This window comes from Melospiza melodia, chromosome 18 (genome assembly GCF_035770615.1).
Source record: "Melospiza melodia melodia isolate bMelMel2 chromosome 18, bMelMel2.pri, whole genome shotgun sequence".
Lineage (NCBI taxonomy): Eukaryota > Metazoa > Chordata > Aves > Passeriformes > Passerellidae > Melospiza > Melospiza melodia.
Genome location: NC_086211.1, coordinates 8,365,077 through 8,382,881, shown reverse-complemented (window position 1 = coordinate 8,382,881; position 17,805 = coordinate 8,365,077). Strand labels below are relative to the sequence as shown.

The 17,805-nt window shown below is 40.6% G+C and overlaps 1 protein-coding gene across 1 annotated transcript in view; it reads left to right on the top strand.

The window, feature by feature from the left end:
- XYLT1 (xylosyltransferase 1) overlaps positions 1–17,805 on the top strand; it is a 177,626-nt gene that overhangs the window by 96,434 nt on the left and 63,387 nt on the right. Inside the window, exons 3-4 of the mRNA XM_063171939.1 lie at positions 16,781–16,953; positions 17,535–17,737. Of these exons, the coding sequence (XP_063028009.1) occupies positions 16,781–16,953; positions 17,535–17,737 (376 nt within the window). The remainder of the gene's footprint in view (positions 1–16,780; positions 16,954–17,534; positions 17,738–17,805) is intronic.

The following is a 17,805-nucleotide window of genomic DNA, read 5'->3' as shown; positions in this document are numbered from 1 at the left end:
ATTCTTGTTTTACCAGTCTGTGGAAGTTTATAGCCCAAAGCAAAGCCCATCCATCCAGCATTTGGGAATAAGAACAGTTGTATGGCAGTTCTGATTCTGAAAATGTTCTACCTTGCAGATCCCTGAAAAGCAAATGAGAAAATCACTTCTGACAGGCTCATGAGGAATATTACAAGGAAGCTTCAGACGTCTCTGGCATTCTTAACCTGGTCATCAAAAAGGAAATCTTAGTGAGAAATCCTGCTAGGTTCAGCTCCATCATTTACAATTGAAAAGGCTGCAGTTAGCACACAAGTTCACACATTTTCATTTCTCTCAATCATTTCTGGCCATTTGGAGACATAATTTGCCAAACATGCAAACATTTATGTTGTCATGGCATTTGCTTTCAATTGCTGCAGAATTTTAGGAAATAAATCAGGGAAGTTAGGGGGTCCCTAAGGTGCAAACTTGAAATCACTCAGAAAATTCTACTGAAATCCATTCAAGCAGAAGGATCACTTCAAGAAGAAGAAAAAGGGAAGATGCAATGTGGTTGCTCTAGAAGTTATTAAAGAGCTCTAAACTAAGGAGGCACAGCAGGAATATGCTCCATTACACCATGGGCCAACCAAATTAGCTCTAATAGAAGTTAAGTCCTGGACTAATACTGGGGAAACTTGGGGTTTGTTCTTTGATGTGGCTCAGGCTCATTTAACTCCATTGCAGATACATGCAGAGGAAAAATGGGCATGCTGATGTTACAGTTAGTTTGGTGTTAATGTGGATTTTAAATCCTGTTAATCAAGAGACTTTGAAACAATTTTGTTAAAAAATAACAAGTTGTTTTTTTTTTTTTTTTCTGAGTTCCCTATGGATTTTGCTCTACAAAAGTATCTTTAAGGAGGAAAAAATTTCTCTTTTCTTTCTTTCTCTCTTTTTCTGGTAGCTATCAGTATGTCTGATGTTTTTGAACCAGACCAAATCTGTTCCCTTTGTTTCAGGGTGCTTAGGAACTGTGGTTTTACTTATCATATATTTCAAAGCCTGCCTGGTGCTATATTAGTTTCCACAATAAATTTCCCAAGGTAAAGTGACAAACCAGTAATTTTTCATTATGAATCAGCTATCCATGAAAGATTGGATTTAGGTCAAAATTTATTACCCTATGGAACTGAAGCCAATATTTAACATAATGTCAGCTATCTTGATATTAGAGAATTTTAATGGCTATGCAATTTTATTCAATGATGAAGTTATTTCAGTTGTGTAGTGTGTGTCTGGGCAATTTGATATACAGAACCTTGAGATGAAAATTGGATAAACATGGAAAATGGTGATTGATTGGTGGAAGGTTGCAATAATGTCTGCCTTGATATACCTTTTATTGTTAAATTATTTATCTAATGCAATCTCCTACACTTTTAGTAGTCTTTAAGTTGGCATTAAATCGATGTTTAGGTCTTCACAGTCAGAAAGGCCTCATAACTCAAACTGATAAATATCTTCTAACACATCAGGAGGAATAATGATCCATCTTAATATCTGAAAGTAAAAAAGGTGTTATTCTTTCTATGTTCTATGAATCCCTATCTTTATTCAGATAGTAACTAAATCTAGTGAAGAGTGAATAGGAATGTGAGTTCCTTTCTGCCTCAAAGGCAGCAATAATTTTGAAAATTAATGCTGGAATTTTATTCAAATAGTAGGAGGCTTTTCATTTTTTGAGGTGGAGATAGGAAAAAATTATCTTGTGGAAAAATAGAATCTCCAAATGAGTTTTCATCTTAAAGCATTACAAATTTATTTCAACTATGCCTAAAACCACCTAGCTGCAATAACACAGAGGTGCCCTAAGTACACCTTCAGTGCTTGGTAAGTTTGTCCAGAATTCAAGTAGAATGTGAAGACCTTGCATCATCCCTGAATAATGCATTGCAGAGCTGCTGAAATATTTTTCATCATTTGCATAAATCTTGTGTAGAAGTAATTGTGATTTGACAGTTTTCTTTTCATTATCTGAGTTGAGAACTGAAACCTGTAATTGTTAGCTGGCCTAAACTGGTGTAGCTTCATTTGGATAAAGCAGTGAACCAAACCAACCCTGCAGCTTTTCTGAAATGCCATCATCTCCCTTTCGAGCAGCATCTGCCTGTGCTGAGGCAAAACAGAGGAAATCCTGCATTTCTTCAGAGTAATTGGATTAAGCAAGACTGGAAATTGTGTAATTCTACACAGGAGACATTTAGGAGCCCCCAAAACCTCCAGCTTCAAAGGGCAGTTTTTGTATCAGTTCAGGCTCCCTACCTGGGCCTGTTTATTGCTTTGAACATTGCAGATTTATTTTATGATTCGTAATCATCCATAAAGAAATTCAGCTGTTATTTAAAATGCTCTGTTGGGAATGCTCAGTAGTTATTAATTAATAATGCATCAGTAAAGCAACAGGAGGGCAGGTAAAGCTGCAGTTACAAGTATTGGCTGGGTCTCTGCTGCCCTCAGAGTTGTGGTTGTGTCTTGTTTCCCCAGGGTTAGCTCATCCTTGTGACTCTGGGTTCTCCTCTTCATACTCCAGGCACTTTCTGTAGAAAATACTGACTGGTGCTTGAATTTATCCACAATTAAAAGTAAATCAAAATGCCAGTTAACATTAACAGGTATAAACTTACTCCCAACATTTTTTTTCAGTGCCAGAAACCTGTCAGGGACTCTTGAGAACAAAAAATCACTCAGTAATTTCTTTTAAATGAAGAAAATTTAGGGGTAAGTATAGAAAAAGAAAAAAGCACACTACAATCTACTTTGAAGTGCTTTTATATATTGCTAAAGAGTTTTATAGACCACAGTGCCAGTGAGGATCAGTGCTGTGAATGTCAGTGCAAACCTGGTGTCCGTGGGGTTAGAGATGGATGAACTGAATGTTGCTGCTTTTGAAGAAAAAAGAATGAATTGCTTGGAGATTTCCTGTACCCCTGCTGGCCCAGAGCTGAGCTCTGTTTGGCAATATTTTTTTGTATTTTTGCTTTCATGCTGATTACCACTTTTGCAATGTGTCCTATTTTTGTGTAGTAATTGATAATCTGGAAAATTTACTTGGTGTGCAAGATTTAATATTAGGTCCTGCTGTCATGCTGACAATGAATTAGCTTTTTGGACTCTATCATATGTTCTCAGCAGGCACATATGTAATTAAAATGAGCCCACGTTGAGTTTCATATTAACACTCAAATCACCTTTGGCAAAAGGTCTCTGTGTTCTTTTGGGATTATACTCTGGGGCAATGTAATTACAGTGTCAAGTATAATTTTTACCTTTAAATACTTCTTCATTTACAATAATATTTAACTTTTCTATACTGGTTCACCTTTGCATTTATAAAAAGATTTTGTTCTTATAAAAATGTTGCCAGCACAGGCATTCTATTTCAGATGTTGTCTTCAACTTAACAAAGTTGTGCTGTTGAACAGTAAGGATTTGGTGTCAGGAGGCATTGGATTAGTTTACATAAAAAGTCATTCCAGAAATTAAATTATTTCATAAAGTTGGTACTTGCTGTGATAATAGGGGCAGGGTGATCCAGTCTCATACAAAAAGGGTGAGAAGGAATGGTGTGTGTGTGTGTGTGGATAAACAGTTCACCTTCTAGCAACAGTGTCTTGAGAAATAATATGAAGAGATTTTTCATCATTCTTTTATCAAAATGATGATCAAATGATCATCATTCTTTTATCATCTATCAAAATAAAGATAGGAGGAATTAAATTATACTTGAAATAAATTGCAGCTCAGGTGTTTTTGATTCTTTTAGCCTTAATGGAGGATTGTTAAGGAGGCTCAAAGTTAATCTGCATTTTTATAGATCAGGGATTGTTCAGAACTGGAACATGAGCAGAATTTGGCTCAGATATGCTAATTCTCTTTTGATTCTGATTTTACACTGTCCATTCTCCATTGATTTCAGAGGGGCTGCAGAGTAGGAGATGGACTGAATTGAATTCAGCAGATGAACTGAATGAAGTTATCTTGGTACTACTCATTCACTACCTCCTTCCCTTAACCAATAATATTTCTTCTTGTCCCAATTACAAATCATCTTTTCCTGTTCCCTCCCTGGGTGTGCTGGGTGTCTGAGGCTCTGAGCTCTGCCCTGCCTGTGCAGGCCATGGCAGCCCTGAGCCCCCGACAGCCAGGGAGCTTGGGGTTGTTACTGCAATCCCCTGCCAACATTTCTTGTTTTTCCTGGGCTCTTTCTTAAATAAACATGTCATTTTACAATCTGTGAGATGCTCTTGCGTTTCACACATTTTCATCTCCTAAATTAGGTTTACTTAGCAGTTTTGCAGCCAGTTGATGATTTTCATGCCCTACTGTACCATAAAAGCCAAGTTGTGAATGAATTTGTTTGGGGCTCTGTCATTTTAGAGGAGGAGGAACTGAATTACATCTCAACATGAGTTGTTTGAGATTGGTTTTTTTTTTATTATTTTTCTCTTTTAAGCCTCCCTTTGTGATAGAGATGATCAAATAGCTTGTGTGTGAATGAGAGATGGCAGGAGGAAAACCCAAATATGGGAAAACAATACTGCTGGGTTACATCTAGACCTTCCAAGCAGTTTTTAGCACTTGTTTTACCTAATTAAAATGCATAGCAGCTTGGATGTGTGCCCTGTCTCACAGTGTGCTGCACCTTTAAGTTATTCTGGAGATCCACACTAATGCACAGCTCCCTTCTGCCAGGCTCCCCAGATTCAGAGGGGTGGGATGAGCTGTGCATGGGCAGAGCCTCCCTGTGCCCAGGTCCTGCTCAAACCCTGCTCAAACCCCAGGCTGGATCAGTGCCAGCTGCAGGAAATGGGAACTGCCTGGGCCCAAATTCAGTACCTCTGGCTGCTGACGTGAAATGAAGTTGCAGAATGGGAAGAGAGACTGAGGGGCAGAGTTAAGATAATTTTAGAAATTATCTCCATTACTATTTTTGTCTGTAAAAAGTCAGCTTGAATTTCTTTGTTTCAGATGTTGCACAGATACTCCTCTTGTGCAGTATAGAGAAGAACCTTTTACAAGTAACTGTTTGAGCAGCTCCCTGACATCCAAGGGCCTCATAGACTTGTTAAAATCTGAGAGAAATTTATAGCTCATTTATGAGTTATGGTATTATTGCGAGAATGCATTTTGCATACAAATTCTCCCCAGATGCTTTTAACAGCAGCCAGTAACTTATTTAGTCAATAAAGTGATGTTTTCTGCACATTGGATTTTTTTAACAAAACTGTAATGTCAATTGAAATACAGAAAAATCACTTTATGTTGCTTTTGTTGAACATTTTCTGATGCTGGCAATTTGATTTTTCCCTTTGTTTTCCTCTAGTGGTATGTTAATGGGATCCTTTTATTCTGTGAAGGAGTAGTGCAGTGCAAGTCCTTTATTTTAGCAACAAGACTCTGCTGTTTTGTTCTATCCTTTGCCCATCACTTTAAGTGTGAATATCCATCCTCATGAACACCAGCCCAAACAACTTCCATGAGAACATTTAAAAAAATCAAGCTCAGTTAATTCATTCTAATTTGTTCCTTGCTGGCAAAAGCTTTGTATTGAGAGCTGTTTTCCCTGCTGTTTCAGAGGGGTGAGTGTTGAAGTGCTGACCCTGCCAGATGTGTCAGGGCTCGGGTTTGGTGCAGCTGCAGCTGGGCTGGGGCTCTGGAGCAGAGCAGGTGTTCAGCAGCTCCTGCTCAGTGCACGTTTCACTCGCACAGAGCCCGTCACAATGAACCATGCAATTCCAGATATGATTTTCAAGGCACCCTAATTGGATTAGAGGGATTGTGTTAAAGATATATTGGCTATGAAATGTTTAGAGGATTAATGCCCGATGGTTTTTTTTTTTCTTTCTTTCTTAAACCATCTTTACTAATCCCTCTTGATCAGAAACAGCTTCTGGAAAGCGTTCCAGCCAGAAAGGAGAGCCCAGCCCTACCTCACCCATCTCCAGGAGGAGAGACATAGGCTGTTATATGCACTGCACAGACCAAAACTCTCCCTTTTAGTCAGATCCAGAGTACTCATCGTCACTGCTGCTTTTTTTTTTTCTTCTGAAAATGTGAATATTTATGTCCTTAACATTTTCCATATTAATGAACAATTTTGGGGTGTAAGGGTGGCCTGTGTAAGAATTAACATCCATCTGTTTTGGGTTTCAACCTGTCTGTATATGCTAAAATCTAGCTCAAGTAGTGCAGTGTCATTTATTAATCAGATGTTATTGTAACTGAGCACACCATACAATTACATTTTTGAAGTCTGCTGAAGGAACCAGTGTTAATTGCTTACAGTAGAATCTATTTGCTGGTGGAAGTGTCACAATATAATTAAGTTGTGTTCCTCTGTCTGACAAGCAATACACTCAGAGAAGATTGGTCCTTTTCTCCTCCTCTGTTGAGTAAAATTATTCCCATTCCACAATAACCCTTTATGTAGTACACATGGTAGCAAGGAGTACAGATGCTGTCTGGAAGCACAAAAGCTGATCAATTATAAAATAATTCATGTGTTACTTTTCACATGGGCAAATGAGAAGTACTTTGGGTCATTTGACAAAACCATTGCTTGCCAGTGTCCTCTGACATAATGGATATTTGACAACAGTTATGTGTCAAAAAATCAGTTATGCTGAAAAATGTATACTGAGTGGAGAAACTGCACTTGTTTCTGGGGGAAGCTTGTTTTTTAGATGTGCTGTTTTACTTTAAATGCTTCAGTTCCCTCTGTTTCCGAGCTAATCTGCCAGTGTATACAAACTCAAGGCATATATGTATTTATTGTACCTACACATACATGAATCTGATATCTGACACATCTTTTATTGCCACAGTGTGAGATTCTTAGCAGTGCTTAGTCTTTGAAACCTGTAAAGTGTAGCTCAAAGGGATGCAGGAGAAGCAGATCCTGACAGCTTTGCAGGGAATCTGCACAGACCTGTGCCATTTATCTTTTCTCTCTCTTTTGACTGTACTGTGAAATTCCCATTCCCATTAATTTCACTCACACTGCAAGTGCCAGCTAAAACATGAGGCTAAACTTTCCCATTTTGCACCACGTTGGCACAGGGAACAGGAATGAGGGGTGATTTTTGTTTCTGCTAGTGCAGCCTTTATTCTCAGTACCTAACTTGACCTTTTCAAACTAGCTATATAAAATACATGTGAAAGTCTTTACTTTTTGGGTCTGTTTCCAACACTATGTTCATAATTATCTTGAACAGAGAATAAAGGCAGACTCTGTCCTTCCAATTCTACATTCAAAAAATAGAAGACAGATGTAATGGAATCTCAAAGGGAGGATTAACTTTGAGTTAGCAGACCAGATACTCATATGGTATAAATTCACTTGGTCCTGGCCTTACACCAGCTGATTGTAATGATTAAATGTTAATTTCTTGAGGTTATTTGGGGGAAGAGATACTTTACACAGGACTTGAAAGATGACAGCACAGTAAAACAGAAAGGGAAAACATTGATCAGGCAGGTAACAAACATGCTTTTATCTACCTATTCATTTCTTGGTAGTCTCAGCAGTACATAATATCTCCTGGGAGGTTATGTGAAGTAGAGATGTGTGTAATTGCTTGTGTTTTCACTCCTTATTGATTATTCTTGCTGTGAGCATGAGAGGAAGAGATGGTGTAAAGGTTACGGCGTGCCAGTCTCCAAACACACTGGAACAGACACTCCAATCAGCAGAGGCTGTTTCAAATGCTAATTTGAACTATAAGCCTTGATATACTTCTGTTGCTGTTTTGCTTAGTATTTGTTATGTTGGCTGTTCCATAGTAACTGATTGTCTTTGAAGTTTCTGTTCCTTGAAGGCTTAAACTTCCTGATGATTTTAGGCAGAAGAGAAAGTCTGAACTGAAATAAGGGCATTTTCTGCATTTTCTTCTTGTCCTGCACAAGATATCTAAAGGCTTTTTGGAGGGAAGGGAGTGAGGTTCTTCAGAGAAGAGCTGACTCCAAGGCCCATTGTTGGTTTTGGCGTGAAGGGTGGTGAGGCTGTCACTGGTTGGGATGTGATCCATCTGCAGCAGGAGGGCTGGCAGCCCCTGGAGTGGAATTCAGGCCACCTCAATCAGTAGTTGATTGTTCAGAAAATGCAAACTGTGAATGAGGTTTTATAAATGTTTCAGTCTGGCTTTGTGTCATCAGTTTTCTTGGGAGTGGTGACTTCTCTTGTATGACAAATTCCTGTTCTCATCAGTTTGGGGCTGTTGATGGGAGCATCCTTAGCAACAACCAATGGTGGATAAGATAGCTAAACACATGCTGCATTTCAATCCTTTCACTTCTTGCCTTCTGTAACCTTTCCCCTCCTAACAAGCACAAGTCAGCTCTTGGAGCACAATTGTCTCCTCCTGCAGTGAGCTTTCTGTCAGAGGAGGGTGGCTCCACATGGTGGGAAAACTCTCACACCTGATGTGTTAGCCAAAAAATACAGGACTGCTGTTCTTCCTTTTATCTTGGGTGTATTGTCATGGAACTGGTGCACTCAGGAGCTGCTCCACAAGTTCTGACTCTGAGCTGGGAACGGGCTGTGGGTTTGTCCTGAGAGCCAAGCTTGAAAATCTCTTTTATTTGAATTTCTTTCTAAGGCTGTGTGACAGAGGCATCTGTAAATAGTGGTCTTCCTCTTTTTTGTGGTTTCCAAGGGTGTTACCTCTCTAATGTCAAATTACAGAGTCAAAGAATGGTTTGGGTTGAAGGAACCTTAAAGATCATCCTGCCATGTGCCATCTGCCATGTGACAGAACCTTAAAGATCATCCTGCCATAGTTCCTCTAGACCACATTGCTCAAGGCCTTATCCAACCTGGCCTTCCAGGGTTGGGGTATCCACAGTTTCCCTGAGCAAACTTGTTCAAGTATGTCACCACCCTCATGGTAAAGAATTCCCTCCTAATATCCAACCCAAATTTCCCTTCTTTCAGTTTGTACCCATTGCTCCTTGTCCTGTCCCTGCAGTTCCTGACCACAGAATCCTTGTGGCTGTTCTTGGATCTGCTTTACATCTCTGAAGTCCAGTAATGTCACTGGATATCGTAAAAATAGCCTGATGCTCATTTAAAAGGCATTTTGTATTCACCCTAATAACACTGATCACGATGTGCTAATTGGCTGTTAATTGATATGATAAACACTATTATTACAAGATTCATTCTAATTCAACATTAATTAATTTACTGTTGCTTTTGAGTGTTATTTATTCATGGCAGTCGGTAGGAATAGGGAGAAAATGCTTGACTAACACACTCCAGCAAAACTACAAATAATTGAGATTTGTCTCCCAGGAATGCTAGCATTTCCATAATTAGGATAGTCAGAAAAGCAAGCTTGTTACAGAGATGATTGGCCTGTCTAGATAAGTATTGTAGTAAATTAAGTTTAGTGTGTATCGCAAGTGCAGTATAGTGGAATCTGATAATTACTTGGTCATTTGCAAATCATAAAAATGGTTTCAGTAATGATTCAATACTGACTGCAAGATAGAACAAATTTTTTGTTTGAAATATGGTAGGCTGCTTCAAACCAAATGCTGCTTGCGTTTGCTGGATATTTAGTGAATGAGTGTGCTGCTGCTGCACAGATACATGGACCCTGAAGGTTGATTTTGAACAGTTCTGTGTTACCCAACTGCTTTTGCAGGTTTGTGATAGAAAAAATATCTGTCCTTGTTCTCAAGGTTTTTATATTTCTTCATTTACAATGAATTCTGCAAATCATGTGAAAAAAACCCCCACATTCACCAAATTTTCTGGTGCATGTTGTTGTCTGGATTTGTGTAATGGATGATGTCTGCTCCAATGGGTTCTTAAGACAGTCTTGGAAATGCTGCATGCAGCACAAATGTTACACAACTGTAACAGGAGGATGACAAACCTGGGGTGGAAGTGGTTTCTTTTAAATTCCCAAACTGAAAAATATCTTTAGGTTTTTTTCTCCTTAGAATAAAATAGAAAAAAATCATCTTCTAATAATCCTGCTGTGAATATGAAACAATTCTACATATATTCTCTATCTTTCTATCTTTCTATCTTTCTTCTTTCATGCCTTTTATTTTTCTGTTCATGGACAGCAGAACTGAACCCACATCTGTAATTGCAGTGAGTTTCCCTTTTTATATGAATTTTTCAGGGATGCAGAGCTGCTCAGCAGCTCCCAAACTCACTGTAGAGGATCTCCCAGTGATCTCATGAAGGGAATTTCCATCTGTGAGGCAGTGACTCTTCTCCTCTGACTGCCCTAAGTTTATGCTGTCACCCTCTGAAATGATTAAAGAAGACACAAAATGCCCACATCAGCAGCTCCTTTGTTCCAAGGCAGGGCTTCTTCTTAGCATGGAAAGAACATTACTGAAATCTGTCTCTTTAATGTTAAATGCAGTAGCCACTGAGTGCTTCTAAATTATGTCTCACTGCTTCCCTCCTGCCTTGCACTGATTTCTTGCTTATGGGTTACTTGATCATATGAAGTTACAGAGGATCATAAATAGTTCCTGTAATTTTTGATAGAGTCTGAGACTGAAAAGTTGTAAAACAGGGTTGTTGACATAAAACATTACTGCAAAAAAATGGAACATCCACTCCTCAGTAGCAGCAGGATTTCTGAAATTTTTTCCAAAGTGCTCAATGCTAACTTAGAGATAAAAAGTACAGTTAACAGCAGTTTTAAGGAAATCTACAGAACACAACTAGCAATGCTTCATTCTGTAATCATAACCATCCCTCTCTAATCCCCATGCCTGGGGTTGTGCAGATGATCATCTCAACTGATTTCACATCTCCTACTTTGCTAAGTTAAAACCCACAAGGAGAAGCCACACCTGTGACCAGTCATGGTAATTTTCTCCTTCAGGAGCTTGGTTTGCTTAGCTAGAGCCCCTCACTGGCCTGGGCAGTGGATGGGCTCAGTGGGCACACAAGGTGCTCATTCCACTTTATGGTAGAGATCTTATTGACCACAGGAATCTTCTGCACAGTGAGCAGACCAGAGACCGGTGGGCATTTTACATATACATAATTGTAATAATTTAAAATGGATATATGTAATCAGTGCTCACCTGCAATCTTTTCTTTGACATGAAGATCTCCATGACTGAAGATTTCCAGGACCACCATGGAAACAAGTGAATAATTTCTTAGACTGGAAGTGAAAATTGGCATGTCAAAGGTGGGACCAATGTTGCTAAAGAAAGTTTTCTAGGTGCTGGCATCGGAAAAATTGTCTTTTCACCTAAGTACAATTAACACACACTGTGCTTCAGAAGTCACCTCTCCTGTGCAGGGTGTCCTCACTGGAGCAAGTCAGACCTTCCCCCTTGAGCCTGATGGCAAGAGATGCCCTTGCTGTGATGGACACTGGGGCTTAGCTCCAGCAGGAGCTCTGGCTCAGCCCAGGGCAATGCTGCTGTTATCAAACCCTCAGACAAAGACTTCTCTCATCAGGTCCTGGCTCACTGGTGAATTGCTCAGTGACATTTTTTGTGGTTTTTATGTAACCCTCCAACTACTTCTATTACTAGGTCTGATACAAAATTTTTGTGTCCTAAATGAAAACATGGTATTTATTTATTTATTTTTGGTCTTGCCACCATTTGAACAAGGCAAACCTGTTTGTGCTTTAATCAAAATGGAAAACGTTTTTAGATAGAAGCCAAGCCTGGAAATTTTCAACCTGCTGTGTTGTTGAGTTGTGAGCAATTGAAAAGGAGTTTATAGTGGAAATCTGAGTTCAGCAACTACCACTCAGCTGGCTGTGGCAGAAATGGTCCCACTGAAGGGAATGGAGCTGCTCCCAGGAGTTTAAATAGTGACTACAGAGCTCTGCCTCTTTGGAGTGATTATGGCTCATAGTCCTGCTGTAATGACAGGGCTCCTGATTGCATTTATGGATGTAACAGCAGCAAATACTCTACTGAACTGCACAGCAATAACTCTGCTAATGTCCTCTGTCCACTGATTCATGGACCAAGGCTCAGGGTACACACAGAGCTCTGCTCAGGGGGACTCAGCAGCATCCAGGTATCTCTGGGAAGGGGAAATCTGTTGGACTGCCAGGACAATACCAAACTGAGAACAGAAGGTGATGGATTGATTTACAAAACATAAGATGGCTCACAAAATAGATTGAAAGATTGCTTTGTGCTGCTGGGGAAGTGTGATCCCATTAATTTTACAGGACAGGTAAGAGATCAGCAGGCTGGCTCTGAATTATATTGGAGGATGATTGAGCAGAATGTGGCATCACAACAAATGTGAAAATGATTTCACTGTCTTCATTATTCTGGAATTCAGTAATACTGCAACAGTTGAAGATTAAGCTCTTAATTAAGAGTATTGATTTCTCTGGACATAGAAAATACAAGCTAAAATTGCACTAGAGCTGAGATTCTCCTGTTGTCTTCAAAACAGGTACTGGTTTTCCTGCTAACACATTGATGTCAGGCCTGTCAGGCTTTGAGCAGGAAGCAGAAGTGGAGATTTTACTTTTCTTAGTAAGTTTGTGACAGAGCAAAGTGCTGTGGCTTTGTTTTCAGTGGAGGCAGCACAATAAATGCTCTTGGATACAAGGGCTGGAAGATGAGCTTGGGTGTGCACTTCCCCTTCTGCTGAGGTTCCAGTTTCTCTGGGGCAAGGCAATGTGAGAAGCTGCTCTTCTGTCCTCTGTTCCTGTTGTGTAAAGAAACAGCAAACTTTGAGGAAGCTTGAGACAAGTCCTGCTTCAAGGGCAGGGCTGTTTCACCTGTGCCAAAATGCCATCAAGAGGATGTTGCATTCACTCTGACTCATATGTGCAAAGCAACTTTGAGGGTAGAGCTATGCTCCCAATATGGAACTGTATCAATCATATTCTTCATGAGTTTTGTTTTACTTTGTGTTAACATTGTGGGGGTTTTATTATGGTTTATAAAGCACTGATGGTTTTTGTTTTACTTTCTATTGACATTCTGGGCTTTTTTTTAAGGTTTATAAAGCACTGATCTCTGTAAATTATCCCAGGAAAAGGGAATTCCCTAAACATGTAGGTAACTTCATTCAACAGGCAATACTCTCACACTCTGAGAAGCTTTCTTGGTGAGATGGAGTGACCTCCAGTCCCACTGAGACTGCCCCAAGTGACCTGTGCAGGAGGAGCTGGGAATTCTCTGTGTTGGCTTGGCGCATTTTCCTTGGAAGGGCAAATGATGGAATGTTGAGAGGTGACAAGTGTGGTGAAGGCTGGGAATAGGGAGTGCTGCAGACCTGTCCATGCATCTTCTGTAGCTGCTGGGTGAGAGCAAGGTGATCTTGGCAGCTGCTTTTTGCAGGACTGGAGTGACTGAGGGAGGAGATGGAATCATCACTGAGGCTCAGCTTTAGTGCATGGGGAGAATGCAGGGTAGTGAGGTACCCAAGTAGCTGTCAAATCCAAGTGCTTCTTAAAATCCGTTTAGATTTTTATCACTAGTGAATGGTAGGCTGTTAAGTGAAGTTATCTGATGCATTTTCTGTGTATCCTGTCCCAGCAGCCTGGAGAGGATGAGCTCCTCCCTGAGGCAGCTCATCAATATGTAGGCACTGACATGATGAGCTGGACCTTGGACTGCATGAGCTTTACAGAAATGAAGGGGCTGGAGCTATTCAGGTCTTGACATTGCTCATACAGGTCTGAAGTCCTGCTGTATTTTTTAGTAAGCAGATCCTCAACTGAATGTTTCCTGCCAATTTCATTTTCTTTGCAAACCAGGCTGGTTCTTTATCAGTGAAGTAGTTGCAAAATAGAGGGTGCTGAGCAGCCATGAGCTAAAACCAGGGAAGTGACAGCACAGAGCAAAGTAGCAGGTAGTCTGACAGATGGAAAAAGTGTAGCATTCTTCCTTTGTGAAACTTCAGGCAGCCACAAATAGGATTACATTTAAAAAGCCATAATAGTATGCAGGTGGTAAATGCAAGTATAAAAATCCTAAACCTAAAAGAGAAGGAAGGAAACCAGCACATGAAAAAAAAATGTTTAGAGAAGGAAAACGGAAGAGAACAAAATAAGTCACTGCAGGAATTTATTAGAGAAAACTGATGCAGTGAGGTGGCATTTCAGGTGAAAATTTGAGAGGATTTTGTTCTCAGTAATTGCTAGATAAATGATAGTGTGGGTATTGACAGCAAAGTTAGATTAAAATAAAAGGCCCACAATATGACTATTTTAAATTCCCCTCACATTGTGCATATCATTGCAGAAAATCACTGATTTCGAAAGAGAGGTATCCAAAAACGTAATGAAAACCACTAAAAATATTTGAGTTCATTGATGGGACATCATCAGCTTGAAATGAAAACAGTTTAAAAGAAAAATGGCTTGTTTTTGCAATTGCAATTGCCCTTCATTCCCCTGTCAGTTCTCTTTGCAAGCACATTTTCTTTCTCTCACAGTCCCTTTCTGTCCCTGTCACTCTGCAGAAACCCTGAGCACGTGCATGGCAGAGCTCATCAGCTGCACAGGAGAAAACAGTGGAACTGGGCATAGGCCAATGGCCATAATAAACAAACTGCAAATTATAGAATAAATTAAATTTAGGCTATCTTTCTAATGTTTTAATACTCCTCTGAGTCCTAGTGAACCATTGGTGGAGGGTTTTTTAAAGAAATACCATTTAAATTGATTGTATCCCGTGTAAAATTAAGAATGACTCATGGGGCTGGAAATTTCCTAATTTCTGAATACAACAAGGAGCAATAAAGTTGCATTAATTTTGAGCAGCACTATTGCACAGAGATGTTCCTTGAGGGGCTATGAACAGGGAGGGTGTGTTCCATGGGGCTGGGAGCCTCTGGGACTCTGTGCTGTTGGGGACCTGTGTGTGCTCCTGGACAGCGGCACAGCTGCCTTGCAGCCCTTGTCACAGTCAGCAGAGAGCCCCTTCTAGGCACAAGGGACACCTCTGACATGTACAGCTTCCCTGGCAAAAACAGACTCTGACCTGGAGAAGTGTGCCAGGGAAGCTCTGCTGAGGAGAAGCTTGAAGGGAGAGTTGTGGGAGATGTTGAAACCATTCCCATTCCCTTCTGGGATGTGCTGCTCCCATTGCAGCAGGATCTCTCTCCCATGGCTGAAAGTGTTTCAATTACTCAAGGGCATTTCAGTACAATTCAGGACATCATATTGTCCATTGTTTGATCACCTAAACAGTGCTCTGCAAACATTCAGTTGGTCTGTTTCTTCCAAGTTTATACTACTGCCTTGAACAAGGAGGAGATGCCCAAGGAGGATTAGGCAAAGGTCTTTTTTTCTGTGTCCAACCTTTATTTTGTAATTATTCCATTTAGAAAAGAAGAAAGCTTTTGGTATTGTTTCATTTTACCAACATATGTTTCCAGTTTCAGAAACCTGGGGAAAACTGTCTTTCCCTCTCTCTTAGCCTCACTTCACTCTTGGCAAATGTCTTCCTTCATGTTCCTTACATCAAATCAAACAGACACAAGCATGTGTTTTTAATAAGTGTAGGAGATGTTTTGGAAGGTGCAGTGGGCTTTGTAGCTGCACTCAGGCTGTCTGATAACTGAGCCCAGGAACAGCCTCAAATTTGTCCTACATTTGCCTGAAGCAAATGTCTCCACTGCCTGCAGGAGGAGCCTTGGGCTGGTGGGGATGTGGAGGTGGGAGGAGAAACGGGCATCACAAAAGGCACTAAGTGCAGAAACTGGTAACAGCTCAGATCTTAGAAATTCAAAAATTGTACCTCTTGGCAGGGGGGCCTCACATCAAGTATCTTTTAAGGCAACACTATTCCTTTCATTTAAAAAATAATAAAGTTAAAAATTGCAAGAGGAAAATTTGGGCAGGAGGAAGATTTTTGGCTTGGAGGTACTTTCCTTCCTTGTCTGCTGATATTCAAAATTTCAGGTTCTTTCTAAATCATTTTTGTTGAGAAAGGTCCTTACAAGGTCAGAGCACTGAAGAATGGTGTTGTTTCATTGAAGAATGAATGTTGTGTTTTGGATAAAATTATGTTTTTCTTACATTGTGTTCTGGTTTTTGAATTGCAGAGTGGGTACACAAACCAAAACCAAAGCACTTTAAATTTCTTATTAGAAATGTCCATCCAGCTCTTCAGTTTATCTGCACATCCTGTCTGAACCTCACACTGTGGTATTTGCTTTAGAAAAGGAAGGCCAGAAATTACTCTGTTAAAATAAAAATGAACAGGTATTTTAAATTGTATTGGAAGAGCCCCACTCCTCCATGAAAAAGTGAAGACATGCAGGTTGCATTTAAATGTTCCAGGGCACATCTGCTGTTACAAATGAATGCTATCTGTCAGTAATCCTCAGCAGCTGTTCAGTAGCAGAGTCCCACCAGCTCCTCAGCAGAGCTGTGCTGACCATGGGAACGAGCAGCTTTGGCTAAACAGGGGGTTTCCTTCTGAGGGAACACCAGCCTTGCCAGTGTTTGAATAGTTTGGGCACGAATTACAAACTTGGAGGGGATTCCTTTGAAGGTTCTGTACTCAGGAGGAGCTTGATACAACTCATGAACATCTGGGTACTTGTCTGTGCTTGTGCAGCCTTGTTCAGGATGGTGCCCAAGGGGTGAAAGGACAGCCCTGTGTGGGGACAAGGGAGAGGGGTGCAGACTGGATGGGACACGGGCTGCACCCCCATGAGTGCTCACCCTGCCCTACAAAGGCCTTTGAAGAGGGAGCCAAGCTGGAATGTGTACTGCTCTCTGCACCCTGCCCTGTGGATACGCTCAGAGATGTCCTGTGTTTTGTTTTTGAACAGGAAAAGCCAACAACAATGTTCAGTGGGATGAGGACTCCGTAGAGTACATGCCAGCCAACCCAGTCAGGATCGCATTTGTCTTGGTTGTTCATGGCAGAGCTTCCCGGCAGCTCCAGCGCATGTTTAAGGCTATTTACCATAAAGACCATTTTTATTACATTCATGTTGACAAGGTAATATATCACTGGTTATAAATTGCCTGTCTCACCATCTGTCAGCCTACCCATCCTTGTCATCTTCTTCATCTTCCCTTTACCTCTGCTGCATAAAGTGCACGTCACTTTTTGTCTCTCCATCTGTTACATGTTTGGAGCCCCTTTTTTTTTTCCCTTAAATTTTCTTTCTTGTTATCTTATTTATGTAACAGCCTTCTCTGTGATGAGTATCTCCCCTTGTCTGTCTGTTGTACATTTAGTTAGCAGTAACTGATAAGTTGGTGCAGAGTGAGGATGGAGAGCTGACCTGAGGTGCCTTAGGCTAGTGACACACTGTAAAAGGGAGGTGGTGGCAGTCACCTCCTTTACAAAAGCCCTTTGGGATCTATGATGACAAATGGTGAATAAAGCTAATCACACTGGTTAGTGATTATTGTAGTTGGTTCTCTGCACATTTAGCAAAAGAAGGTTGTATGAAATAGAGGGCAATGCAATGGCAGCACTCAGTGAGTCAAGAAGCAGGGTAGGCCTTTAGTGAACAGAGGGAGAGACAATTTTGGACTGAATAACTTGAATGTCTCACTCTTCTCTCCTTAAAGCGATCCAATTACTTGCACCGGCAAGTGCTGCAGTTTGCCAGCCAGTACCCAAACGTGAGAGTGACCTCCTGGAGAATGGCCACCATCTGGGGAGGAGCAAGCCTTCTGACCACCTACCTGCAGACCATGAAGGACCTAATGGAGATGAGTGACTGGCCCTGGGATTTCTTCATCAACCTCAGTGCTGCTGACTACCCTATCAGGTACAGTGAGTATTTTAAGGATGCACATGTTTTGTTCCTAAAGGATGTGTGGAGATAAGCAATGATAA